This window comes from Rousettus aegyptiacus, unplaced genomic scaffold (assembly GCF_014176215.1).
Source record: "Rousettus aegyptiacus isolate mRouAeg1 unplaced genomic scaffold, mRouAeg1.p scaffold_m13_p_6, whole genome shotgun sequence".
Classification (NCBI taxonomy): domain Eukaryota; kingdom Metazoa; phylum Chordata; class Mammalia; order Chiroptera; family Pteropodidae; genus Rousettus; species Rousettus aegyptiacus.
In genome coordinates this window covers 45,980,024-45,993,274 of record NW_023416309.1, presented here as the reverse complement: position 1 = coordinate 45,993,274, position 13,251 = coordinate 45,980,024, and the positions used below count along the sequence as shown (strand labels likewise).

General features: G+C 41.7%; 1 protein-coding gene and 1 pseudogene across 2 annotated transcripts in view; one reads left to right on the top strand and one right to left on the bottom strand.

The window, feature by feature from the left end:
• Positions 1-429: 429 nt before the first annotated feature.
• Positions 430-547, bottom strand: LOC118604616 (annotated as a pseudogene).
• A 2,522-nt stretch (positions 548-3,069) lies between these two features.
• Positions 3,070-13,251, top strand: part of XPNPEP1 (X-prolyl aminopeptidase 1) — a 43,793-nt gene continuing 33,611 nt past the window's right edge. Inside the window, exons 1-3 of one of the 2 annotated variants that reach the window (XM_016145695.2) lie at positions 3,150-3,213; positions 3,699-3,769; positions 9,018-9,106. Coding sequence is in view for 1 of the 2 variants with exons in the window: in XM_016145694.2 (XP_016001180.1) it covers positions 3,182-3,213; positions 9,018-9,106 (121 nt within the window). In the remaining variant the exon portion in view is untranslated. Of the gene's footprint in view, positions 3,214-3,698; positions 3,770-9,017; positions 9,107-13,251 lie in introns of both variants that reach the window. The other variant, XM_016145694.2, reaches the window with a different exon arrangement.

Below are 13,251 nucleotides of genomic sequence, written 5' to 3'. Positions count from 1 at the left end.
TGTGACCAAAATAACAGTTCCACAATTTGGACATTTAGAACTCATTTTGTATTGAGGCTTTTATAACAAAGTACCACACACTAGGTGGCTTGAACAGAAATTTATTGTCTCATAGTTCTGGAGCCTGGAAGTCAAAGATCAAGGCATCCACAGGGTTAGTTCCTTCTGAGTGACATGAAGAAAAAACTGTTCCAGGCCTCGCTCCTAACTTCTGGCGGTTTGTGGCAATCTTCAGTGTTCCTTGGCTTATAGATACATCACCCTAATTTTTGCTTTCATCTTCAAAATGATGTTCTCTCTGTGTCCAAATTTTCCTTTTTTATTTTTTATTTTAAAATGTTTTCAGGTGAGGCAACCTTTGGTTGACCTTACAGATTGCAAGGAACTTGTCAGTTTACAATCCTTTTTTTTTATTATTATTATTTTTTACGTCTACAGCACCTGGTCTTCCTAGGTGGTCTCCCACCAAGTACTAACCAGTCCCAACCCTGCTTAGCTTCCAAGATCAGATGGGATCAGACTTGTTCAGGGTGGCATGGCCCTAGACTAAATTTCCTCTTTTTGTAAGGACACCAGTCATATCGCATGAGGGTCATACTCTGGTATGACCTCATCTTAAACTACATCTACAATGACCCTATATCCAAACAAGATCACATTTTGAGGTACTAGGGGTTTGGGTTTCATATGAATTTTGGGAGAATGTATTTCAATCCACGTTTCCAGACATTTAATATTTCTGGCTACATTAAAAACCTATCCAGTTTGAGTTTGAAAGATGAATGATGAATCCAGTTGCCTAGCTCCTTCCACTGTGTGGGTAAGTTTGGATGACATGATTTCTAGTCATATAACTTAGTGATTATTGTTTTGGGGCTAGGAATCCATCCTGCTGTCTCAATGTACAACACAGCCCCATTGCTTTCTAGCTTGTGGATTTTGGGTACGCAACTTAACTTTTGCAAACTCGTCTCTTAAACCAGTACATAACAGTCCTTCACTCATTGTGTGCTAGGCACAAGCACTCAGCGAATGTTAGTCAGTGTGACTGTAATACTTCCTCATACATGTGAGCAGAGCCTGAGAGAATCCCCAGTGTTCTCACCTCTGGTAATAATTCAGCTCAACTTCTCCCGAGGTTCTGCTGGAAGAAGTTTAAGAGGGGGGAGGGCACTTTGTTACCCTGCAAATGGGACTACAAATCTGTTTCAGGGAACACAAAGTACTTCTCTTTTTTCTCCCCTAAAGCCAGATTCCATAAATTCTGAGCAGACTCCTCCTAGGCAACATGATTACAAAATACCTGTTCCCCTTAAGTCCCACTTATCTGTCTATCTGACATCTCCTTTTTTTTCTCTCACAACTTGATCTTTCCCAACACCTCTCAGATGTGGGCTGGAACCCTTCATTTTATTTACAAGCTCTCTTTTTGGCTCCATAAATTTGGGGAAATGGAACAGATGTCTGCTGCTTTCCAAGGCTCCACATCTTTTGGTTCTTTTGTACTTTTTCTACAGGGCTGAATTTAGCTTGTCTAAATGCTTATTAAATAACAACTGGAACTTCGAACTCTTGAAGTCAACAGAACCTATTCGATTACAGATGTATTAGGGCTTCATTAAGGTCAAAGCAAGAGGTGTAGGTCACCTTTAAAAACATTATCACTTTCATTTAACAAATATTTCTTAAATGCTGACTCTGTGCCAGGTGCCCTTCTAAGCACCAGGGATATAACAATGAACAAGAGATCCACTGTCCTTACTCTTGAGGAATGCACATTCTGTGAACATTCATTCATGCAGAAAATATATAATGAGAACTACTACATATAGGTATTGTTCATCATTAAACAAAACAGGAACAATTCTTGCACTGATGGCTATGTTGTGTGTGTGTGTAGGGGGCAGAATACAATATATATAAGTAAATTTTATCATGTTAAAAGGTGATAAGTGCTATGAAAAAAATAGAGCAGAGTAAAGGTTAGGAATGTTGAGGGCAGTTACAGTTTTAAATAGGATGGTCAGGGTAGGTCTCATTGAGAAGGTGATACTTGAGCGAAGACTTGAAAGCAGTAAGGGAAAGGGGAGGAAGGACCTGGGAAATTTACGGAAGAGCAAGTCCAAAGGCTCTGTGGCATGAGTGTGCCCAGCTTCTTCAAGAATAGCAAGAAGGCCAGTTTAGCTGGAGCAGAGTGAGCAAGGCGAGAACGAAAGGAAATAAAGTTAGAGGCAGATCAAGTAGAGCTTTTAGCTCAAATGAAATGAGGAACCATCAGCAAGTGCTTAGAGTAGGGACACAATTTCACACGTCAAAGGATTGACCTGCCTGCTGTGTTTACTAGACTGTGCAGGTGCCTGGTGGCCCCAGGGAGGCAGGTGTAGTCAATCACATGGGTAGCACAGTAGTGACACAGACCAGAGTGGGTACAGCTGGGGTGGTAAGAAGTGGTCGGATTAGGAATCTATTTGCAGATTCGATTTTCTGACAGACTGGCTGTGCGGAGTGAATGAGCGGGCAGGGATGACTCTATGATTTTGGCTCGAGCATCTGAAAGGATGGAGTAACCACTGATGGAGAAGACTGGTGAGCATTTTTGTTTCGGTGCGTTGGGCCTGGAGTGCCATTCGGATATATTAGGTTTGAGGTGCCTAACTGGAGTGGGAAGATGTATTTTAAAGCTGTCTGGAGAAGTGATTTTGGGGACATCTCTAAAGCCTCAGGAAGGGAGACACGGTTGAGGTATATTTCCAGGCCACGGTGCTTTTCCTCTCTGCCCTCCTAAAGGCCGTAACACTGCAGGCGGGCGGAAAGCCCTTCTTTTTCCTCCTTGAGGAATGGTGAGAAAAACGAACAGAGAAGCCGCACCGCGATACGGCGGCCAACCCCAGACTCCCAGCATGGAAAGAAGCAATGCCCCAGACTAGAAGGAAACGCAGGCGGGAAATGGCCTCCGGAGCCGCGCCGCTCGAGACCAGGGCAGGTGGGCGGGGCCTGAAGGTAGGCGGGGCCTGCGAGTAGGCGGGGCCGCGGCGCCGGCGCACGCCACAGAAGGGGGCGTGGCCGGGCAGTGCGCGCGCCTGCTGCTTGCGCGCCCGCCGGCCTCCCACCCTCCAGCCCTTCCGCGGGTGATCAGCTGGTCTGCGCTCCCCTTACGTGGGTCGGGGCACGTCACCGCCGAATGGCAGCCTCCAGAAAGGCACCGCGAGTAAGGTGAGGGGACTCTGCTGGGAAGCCGGAGTCCGAGCAGTGCTCGGCCCCCCGGGTCCGGGCGCGTGTGTGGCCCTCCAGAGGGCAGAGACAAGCCTGTGAGGAGCGGCCCGCAGCCCACCGCAGCCGGGCGAGGGCCAGGGCTCGCCAGAGCACCACCGAGCGAGAGTAGGGGGAGGGAGTCATGCAGCCGGGCAAGTTCCGGTTTGTTTCCCGCGGGGTCATGGGCACCCTCAGGCATCCCGAGCCCCAGTCGGGTGCCCGGATGAGTGTGTGTGTGGAGCTACCGCTTTCGGCCCGAGGGGGCGGTGGCCGTCGCAGCCCCCGACCCAGCAGGAAGGCCCCGCTGCTGCAGGAAGTTGACTCCTCCTGGCTCCTCCCTGGGTCCAGGGGGGTAGGCGAGTTCCTGCCCTCTACTCCCTACCCTGCGAGTCTAATCCTCAGATTCCAACCGTAGAAATACTGATCACTTGCATTTCGCTTTACAGATCTGTCACCATCACAAAGATAGGCAACCGCGGGCCCCTCTCTGCCCACATGGTTTTAGAAGGCTTGAAAGGTAATATTTTGGCACGATCACCAGGCAAATCCCACCAGTAACCCGTCGTGTTTTCTCCCAGAATACAAAGAGATGGGAAGGATAATCCTCCAGTCTGACGTTAAATACGTTTCAGCCTGTTCTCCCCCCACAGCCAGGGTATACTTATCAGAGTAACTAACAAAGTGGGAGGCAGAGATCCGTTCAGAGTTCACAAAGGCCAGAAGCCAAACTCTCTGGAGATCCACATGGGGACAGGCTTCCTCCAACTGGCTGAAACTTGAATGCACAAGTTTGGCTGCATGGCCAGGCTCACTTGCTGAACACAGACCATGGCTTGTACTTGTGTTTGTGAATGGACAGATCCCAAGTCGACCTTGACTTGGACTTGGCCTTGCTACAGCATGTTAGGGATGAGAAAGAATCATGCCTGCATTATGGAAGGGTGTGGTGAGGTGTGGCAGATTTGCACGTGAAAGGAGCAGCCTGTATGTTAAATGCCAAAAGTGGTGGCAGGCATCCACATAATGATGAGTTAGGCCCTAGGGGAAGAAGGAGCCTTTGAGGATCAGGATGGTCTTTGCTGGGTTCATAGAATTAGAACATTTTAGGAGCAAAAGGGTCATTCAACAACAGCTGATAGAGCTTCCTTACCTTATGGTGCAGGCCACTGAGAGTCTGAGAGAAGGCAGGCTGTTTGCTCCAGGCACCTCCCCTGGTGGCAGGTTTGAGTGCCATTCAGTGTGAAAATGACTCAGTTTAGGTGATGGAAACTGCACTCAAATTGATTTAGGTATAAAGGAGTCGAGCTGGCTTTTAGTGCAGCTGAGTTCAGGAGACCAACAGTAGCATCAGACTTGCCTTTCTTTTTTATCCCTTGGCTCTGATTTCTTCACTGTTGGTTTATTGATAGGCAGACTTGCCTTATGGCAAGTTATGACAGTTTTAGGCTGATAGCCCCAGCAAAAATAGAGTCCTCTGAATGGTTGGAGCAGAAATCTCAGATCTGATTCTCACCTGGCTGATTCCGTCCTCATACCTGAACCAGTCATTGTGTCTAGAGGGATAGATTGACCAGGCCAGGGTCCCAGAACTTGGTGGGTGAGTAGGTGAGACTCGTTCCAATTCTGTGACTGAAAGTGGAGAAGAGATTCTCAAAAGGAAAACCAAGATGCTGTGTTCAAAAGAAGGAGGGGTGGATTTTGGGTAGGCAAAGACAACATCACTCAGTTCCCTATTCTAGAACTTGTTCCATTTAACCTTGTCTCACCTTATTAGGTGTGATTGAGCATCTTGGTCCTTGTTTCACCCCATTGTTAGTGGTTGGCATGTATGATTCTCATCATGGGCTCAGGGAAGAGGAATGGTTAAAAAGAGAGAGAGGGTTTCTTTAAAAAGAGAGAGAGGGAGAAAAATGTGCCATAACCATGTTGTGCAAAGATCAAACAGGAAGTTCTCTGCACTCTTCTTTCCCCTTACCTACCTCGTGGCTCATGATGTAGAGAAGATGTAGGCAGAAGAAGTCCTGAGAAGGGAAAGAGCGCTGAGCTGGAAGTTGGGAGTCCTGGAGTCTACTGCTAGACTAGCTCTGTCACCAAATAGCTGTGAGGCCTTGAGCAAGTCGTTTGATCTCTGTTTTGGATATTATGAACAATATTGTTATGAACATTTGTGTACAAGTTTTTATGTGGATTTGTTTTTAATTTTCCACACCTAAGAGTCATAGGATGACTCTATATTTAACTTTTTGAGGCACTCTAGGCTATTTCCTAAAGCTAATATACCATTTTATATTCCCACCAGTGAAGTCCGAGGGTTCTCTTTTTTCCACATCCTTGCCTATACTTGTTGTTGTCTTTTTTTTCTTCCCTTTGATTATAATCTTCCTAGTGGTATCGCATTGTGGTTTTGGTTTGCATTTCTCAAATGAATAATGGTGTTGAAAATCTTTTCATGTGCCTATCGGCTGTTTGTATATTTTCTTAGGAGAAATGTCTGTATAGAATCTTTGACCATTTCAAAATTGGGTATTTGTCTTTTTATTGTTGAATTATAATAGTTCTTTATATGCTCTGGATACTAGACTCTTACCAGATAATAAACTTTTACCAGTTGAAAATATTTTTTCTCATTTTATGGAGTATCTTTTTCACTTTCTTGATAGTATTCTTTGAAGCACCGAAGTCTTTTATTTGAGTCTAGTATATCTCTTTTCTTTTGTTGCTTGTGCTTTTGATGTCGTATCTAAGAAAGCATTGCCTAATCCAAGGTCAGGCAGATTTATGCCTATGTTTTCTCCTAAAAAAACATGTTTATGATCCATTTTGAGTTAATTTTTGTGTGCGGTATGAGGGTAGAGGTTCGACTGCATTTTTTGTATGTGTGGATATCCAGTTTTCCCAGCATTTTTTGTTGAAGAGACTATTTTTCTTCATTGAACGGTTTTGGCATTTTTGTCAAAAAATTAATTGACAGTAATCTGAGGGTTTATTTCTTAACTCTTAATTGCATTTCATCAATCTATAAGTCTGTTCTTATGTCAGTCAGTACCATCTTGTTTTGATTACTGTAGTTTTTTTATTAGTTTTGAAATCAGAAAGAATGACTTCCAACTTTGTTCTTTTTCAAGATTGTTTTGACTATTCTGGATTTCTTGTATTTTCATATAAATTTTAGGATCTGCTTGTCAATTTCTGCATAGAAGCTAGTTGGAATTGATTGGTATTGCATTGACTATGGATTATTTTGGAGAGTATTGGCATTTTTACAGTATATTCTTACGGTCTGTGAATGTGGAATGTGTTTTTATTTATTTGGGTCTTCTTTAATTTATTTTAACAATGTTTTGTAGTTTTCAGAGTATAAGATTTGCACCTCTTTTGCTAAATTTATTCCTAGCTATTTATTGTTTTGATTTTATTGTAAATGAACCTTTCTTAATTTCATTTTTCGAATGTTCATTGCAAGTATATAGAAATATAGTTGATTTTTGTGTATTGGTTTTGTATCCTCCATTTTCAATGAGCTTATTGCTCTGATTTTTTTTTTTTTTGTGGATTCTTTAGGATTTTCTATGTTCTAGATAATGCCATTTTCAAATACAAATAGTTTTATTTCTTTTCTAATATGGGTGCCTTTTATTTTAATTTCTTGCCTAATTGCCCTGGATGGAACTTCTAATGCAGCGTTGATTAGAAGTGCCAAGAGTGGACATTTTTGTCTTGTTCCTGATTTTAGGGGGAAAACATTCAGCCTTTTAACATTAAAGATGCTGTTAGCTTTGGGTTTTGTAATATTATCGATCAGTTTGAGAAGTTTCTCTTTTAGTTTATCGAGTACTTTTATCATGAAGGGGTGTTGGATATTGTCAAATGCTTTTTCTATCTTTCGAGGTTATTGTAGTTTTTGTTTTATATTCTATTGATATTGTTACATTAATTAAATTTAATTTATTTAATTGATTTATTCTATTGATAATGTAACATTGAAATATTACATTAATTTTTGTATGTCGAACCAAACATGTGGAATAAATTCCACTTGGTGGTGGTGTCTGATCTTTTTGATATCTTAGTGGATTCAGTTCTCCAGTATTTCGTTGAGGATATTTGCATTTATATTTATAAGAAATATTGAAGTGTCTTACTTTTTAATGAAAGAATATATGGTCCCCTCAGTAAAGAACATCATTATGTCCAATGAAATTAAAGTACTAGCCATCTGAGAGCAGGTCTAGAGTGAATGGTAAAAATTTCTGGTCTTCCGGTTCTGTCTGTGTGGGACTGAGCTGCTGTGGAGCCCTCTCCCTTTACTAACATAAAAATGTAAAATTATAACAAAATAACGTTTATGTTCATAGCCAAATAACTTCTACAACTGGTCCTGTCACCTGTGACAGGCTCTTTGTTGCCTCTCTGATCTTGTCTCCTAAACCATTTACTTCCCTGTCTCCCAACACACACAGCCATATCACACTGCCCTCTTTGCTTTCCCTCTGGTGTAACAGCCATACTCTTGCCTTAGGGCCTTTGCATTTGCTGTTTTCCTTTCCTGGAATGTTCTTCTAGACATCCACATGCCATGTGATCCCTTGCTTTTTTTTGTCTCTGCTAAAATATCATGTGCTAGCAAAGAGGCCTTACCAAGCAACCCCATATCAACTAACCTTTCCCCTTAACTCGCTGACTCTCTTTCCCTGGCCCTGCTTTATGTATTTTTTTCTCATATAGAATACATACTCACTATCTGACATACTGTATTCTTGTTTCGTGTCTGTTGTCTTTCCTATCCTCCCCTCCGCTCCCCTCCTACCAACCCCTCCCCCCACTAAACCTTCTGAGGTCGGAGATGTTGCCTGTTCTAGTCATTGTTGTGTTTATAATAGGCTTGGATTATAGAAGATTCTCAATAAATATTTGTTGACTGGTGGACTTAAAAGAAAGAGACATCATCAGGTGCCAGAAATTTAGTGGGACTTAAGGCCCGAATTTAGGGGAACTTAGCTGATAAGCTGAGCCTTGGGGAGGTTATCAGATGCTATAAACCTTCCTATAAGGGGTCTAGGGTGTCAGACTATCCACGTATGAGGACAGGAGACTTGTGTGTAAATCTCCTAGCAAAATACTTAAAATGAAAATTAGTTTCAGAAGCAAATGACAGTGACAGTGGTGTTTGTACAATTTAGGCATGTCTCATTCTCATAGATAAAATAGATTCTACTGAAGATAAGCCCTTACTAAAAGATTACAAAGTGTGAAAAGAATGACCTACCAAGAGGGACAAACTTGGGGATTTTTATCATAGACCTTCTAGTTGAAAGTCTGAAACCAATTATAAATAAGGGTCCCAAATAATTAAAACTAAGAGAAGGACTAGAAACCATAGTGAAAGAATAGGACACCATGAAGAAAGAATAAGAAAGAACAAGAATTTGAAAAAAAAAAAACAAAAAACAAATAGAACGTGTACATGTGACAAATATAGTAATTGCAAATAAAATCTTTTTATACTAGTTAAATAGGAGATTAGATTTAGCTGAAGAGAATTTATGAACTAGAGGTTAGACCTGAGGAGATATATCTGCCTTGGTGCTATTTTATCTGCAGGTTTTAGGTGAGGCTTTTATTTATTTTATCAGTAATACTAGGGTAGGAGTTCTTCTGACGCACAGAGGAAAATTGCAAAGTCAAGTAGATGTCTACTCTGACGAAGCCTTGCCACACTGACTCTGGTCAAAGTCTGCAATATCCTTTTCTTTCTTCCTCTTAAGGGCGAGTCACCGGGATTTTCAGCTGAAAAACTTGAGAATAATTGAACCTAACGAGGTGCTATACTCAGGAGACCCAGGTGTGGAAGCAGGTAATAATTTTGCCTATTATTAGATGGAACATCTCGAAAGGGTTTTAGGTCCTCCTCCCTCAACCCCGAGTTGGGAGAAAAGAGAAGGTAAGGGATTAATAAATGATCATGGCTGGGGTGGGAGGATGTATATTTGAAAATTAAAAACCATTTTGTTCTTTGGATTCCTGGGTAGTTGGTTACTGTTTCTATATATTTACTACTTTTTTTAGATAGTAAGTTAGACAATTATAGTTTTGCATTTCCCATTCCAGGGGTAGTAATGGTGATAGTGGTGTTGCTGGTGGTCATAGGTTACTATTGAAGAAGTCCTAATTTAGTTTTTCTAATCTCTAATATAATCCTTTATTAACTGCCTTAGAGGTTAGCTTTTACTTTTCATCATACAATTATGAAATGAGAAACGTTTGTAATATATAATTTTGTTTTATAAATTGAATTTTTGGGAAAAATTTCTGGAACCATACCTTCTCCCTAGAATACAACTGATTAGTTGTATTTTTAGGTTGCCACGAACCTGAATTCTGAAAAGTATATTTTTGTATCTCTATGCCATGTGAGCCAGTGCTGTTCTATGTGGACCACCCAGGAGAACCACGTTTTCTTTTAGCTGACCAAAGAGGTTGATCCCTTGAAACATAAGATACCAGGACTAATCTCTCTTTGGAAAATCAGTGCTATAATTGTGTGCAATTCTAGGTCCTTTTTCTTTAAAAATATAGATGCATATAACACAGTTTGGGCTATTATCAGGAGGGAGGAGAGGAAGAAGGACTAGGAAAAATAGAAAGTAAAGAAAGGGAAATGTGATAGAATCATCAAATTTAGAGTTGGAAGAGAACTTCTCTTTCTTTTTATTATATATGAAGAAATAGGTTCAGGGAGCTTCATTTGTCTGAGGTTGCAGATCCCAGCTGGAAATTGGCACCCACTTGTTTTGAGGCTGTTTGTCTTAGAACGCCTTAAGAGAGCATCTGTTATGTCCCTTAGATAATATGGTGTAATAGAGCATGAACTTGGGAATTAGATAAACCTTGGGTCATGGTCTGGATCCAGTTGACTTGGGCAAGTATTTAACTCCTGTTCCTTTATCTGATGGGAAAAGTGAAACCTACCTTGAAGGGTTATTGTGAGAATCAACCACTGACGTATGTCCCACCCAGCAGTGGGACAGAGAAGCAAACCACCACCTCTAAAGCTATTGATGCTGGAAGAGCAGCTTGGTATCTGTGCATGTTTTCAGATGCTGAAATTGGAGTAAACCAGTCCCTTCTATTCTCATAACAAGGCGTGTAGGAATCCCAGCTTGTGCTTCAGATGCAGATTCAAATCGTATTTCTTGAGCTACAATGTACCAGATGCTGTGCAGCGTACTTTCACATCTATTGTCATGTTAAATTCTCCTAGCCACCCAGTGAAGTAAATAGGGTACGCTTTTTATGTACTTCTAAGCAATGAAAAGTCTTGTTTGTGATGAAGACTGAAGGTTTAGGAACTTATTTCTAAAAGCAAACCCACATATAAAAGAGATATTTAAATGAGTCATTCATTTTAAAGCATGATTTAAAAATACCTGGCAGTGTATGGGCTAATGTTACATCATGGACTAGGTTTGTTGCTCTTGGCTTTCCACTTCCCTGCACACCCTAATTAGCCCTTGGCTGCTTCTGACATTTCTGAAAAGTAATAGGATGTGGAATGAACAGATGCTATAACATGGCATCTTCTAAGATTCTAGCTTGCTTTCACTGAAGGTTCATTACCATTTATTATATTGAGTCTGAAAAGATCATAGACACAAAGTTGTGATGTACATTCAGCCATTGTTGAGTGAGCTGAGCTAGCTAGATACATGGATTCAGAGATGGCGGGTGACATGGTCCCTGCCTTAAGGAGAAACAGTATACACACCTGTTAACACTATTTATCATGTTGCTTTCATAGTTAGTTACTTGTGCATCTAACTCTAATAATTGCAAGCACATAGCATTACTATGGGCCAGGCACTATTTCTAAGTGCTTTATATATAGTAACCCATTTAGTCCTTATAAAAGTTACCCCGTGAGGGTCACCAGCTTAGCCTTTCATTGCCTCCATCTTGAGTGCCTGTTCAGCTGCTGCCGCCTCTGTGGCTGGGTCTTATATTTACACCAGCTTTCCCCCCTTCTCAGCTCTAGCTGCTCACCCACTCAGTTACTTTCAAGGCCTGTTGTCCTTGTGGCCACGGCTGTCTCCCCCACCTTGCTCATTGTATCCACCTCAGTGGTAGCTGCCTCCCCCGCCACAGCACATTGCCTCAGCCATTGCATGTTGCTGTCTTCACCTTTGCTGTTGCCGTTTCTGTCTCATACCACATCTTAACTATTGGTTGCAGTATTAGGAGTTCTTTAATTATATCTGATGTAGGTGACAAAAAAGTGGTTGTATCTAAGGAAACCAAGCACATGTGAAGGGCATGAAGGATGGGTAGGTAGGAAAGAGCAGAGGAAGTGTTGAGAATGGTGATGGGGCAGGTGGCATTGTGGAGGGAAGTACGCAGGTGCCACTGTTGTGAGTAAACCTGTTGATACTGACGATTTCGAGGAGGCCCGTCAAGAGGATCGTGATGATAAGATGTGAGATGGTGATGCAGGTCAGAATGTGGTGGTGAGGAAGCAAGTTATGGTACCAAGAAGCAGAGGATGTGTTTGGTTGACTCTATTTTGCCTTTGGTAGTTTGCAGTTTGTAATTGAGGATTTGGTGCTTGCCATTGGCCTTGTTGACTTTATTGATGAAGTTAGTCTGGTAATACACTGAGTCAGTGCTATCAAAGTCCTTAAGTCAGAATGTGCCCAAGTAGAAGCCAGATTCTATAAGGAAATTAAGGATCTCTAAAGAAAGTGTATTGGCTTCTATCATATATTTCCTTTATAAAATTATGGATGCCCAAGCTATATTCTAGACTAATTAAATCAGAAGTTATCCAGGTAGTTCTAACATGCGGTCAAGGTTGAAATACTGCTCCAAAGGAAGTCTACATTTTTTTTTTTTTAATGTAGCCAGGGATGACTTGATTGTTGTAGGAAATGTGGAATGTGGATTCTGCTACCTGCCGATACTCCATTCTGTTTTGTACTTTAGTTGACAGGCACTCCCTCTGTGTTGCACCCTTACAGCAGCTTCACAGAGGACCCAGGTATGGGGTCCCTTCTCCTACTTCACGAGGGAGTCACGATCCTGGGATGGGATCTTTTTTCTGCCAGCTCCTTGCCTCGTTCCTGAACCCTAGTCTGCCTCTGAGTGACAGCACCAGGTACAGCCTCCTAGCAAGTGGCAGGGAAGCCTACATTTTTGCTTGACTCTAAAAATGTCAAGTTGCTTAGAAATATGGTTTGGAAACATATTGTCTGTTCTGAAGCTCCTGAAAGATGTTATAGTAACGTTTTCAGATTTAACATTAGTCCGTGATGTAATATTAGCCTGTATACTGCCAGGTATTTTTAAATCAAGTTTACGAGGTCACAGAAGGCTTCATTTTAAACTCAGTGGAGGTATTGGCATATAAGCTTAGGTCAGACCAGATACTTTCACTTCCTTTTTTTTCAGGTAGATGAGAAATTGTAGGCACAGTAGTATGTCAGGTGAAAGGAAAGGATGCCCCTCTGAAAAGTATTCAGAAGCAGCTGTAATGCAAGGACCGTGGACATGTTTGAATTCTGAATAGGACTTTTCCGACAACTTTGTTTGAGTACTTCTGTCCTTTGGCGACCCCTGAGGCAGAGCCCTGAGGCCTGTGGCTGAAGCTGTCCTTGCCACAGATTATGAATGGGGCACTCTTTTCAGTGAGTCTTGAAATCAGTATGGTACCTCATAGGGGCACCTATTGGAGATAATCATCATGACAGATGTCTGGAAGCTCACGGTGCTGGTGATCATGAAGGAGAAGCAGCAGATGAAAATGTTCAGGAAAAAGGACCAAAAAAAGATGCATACCCAGCAGGGCACAAGCTAGTGAGTCAGGGTGTCACTTCTTGAAGATAACCCATAGCATAATGGCCTCAATGTAATTCTCTATTACTTACAGTATTGTGCATTGGAATATTTTTGGTTAAGTAAAACATTTTTTATTTGTTTAAAAAATGGTTGGCAAAACCCAGAATACTG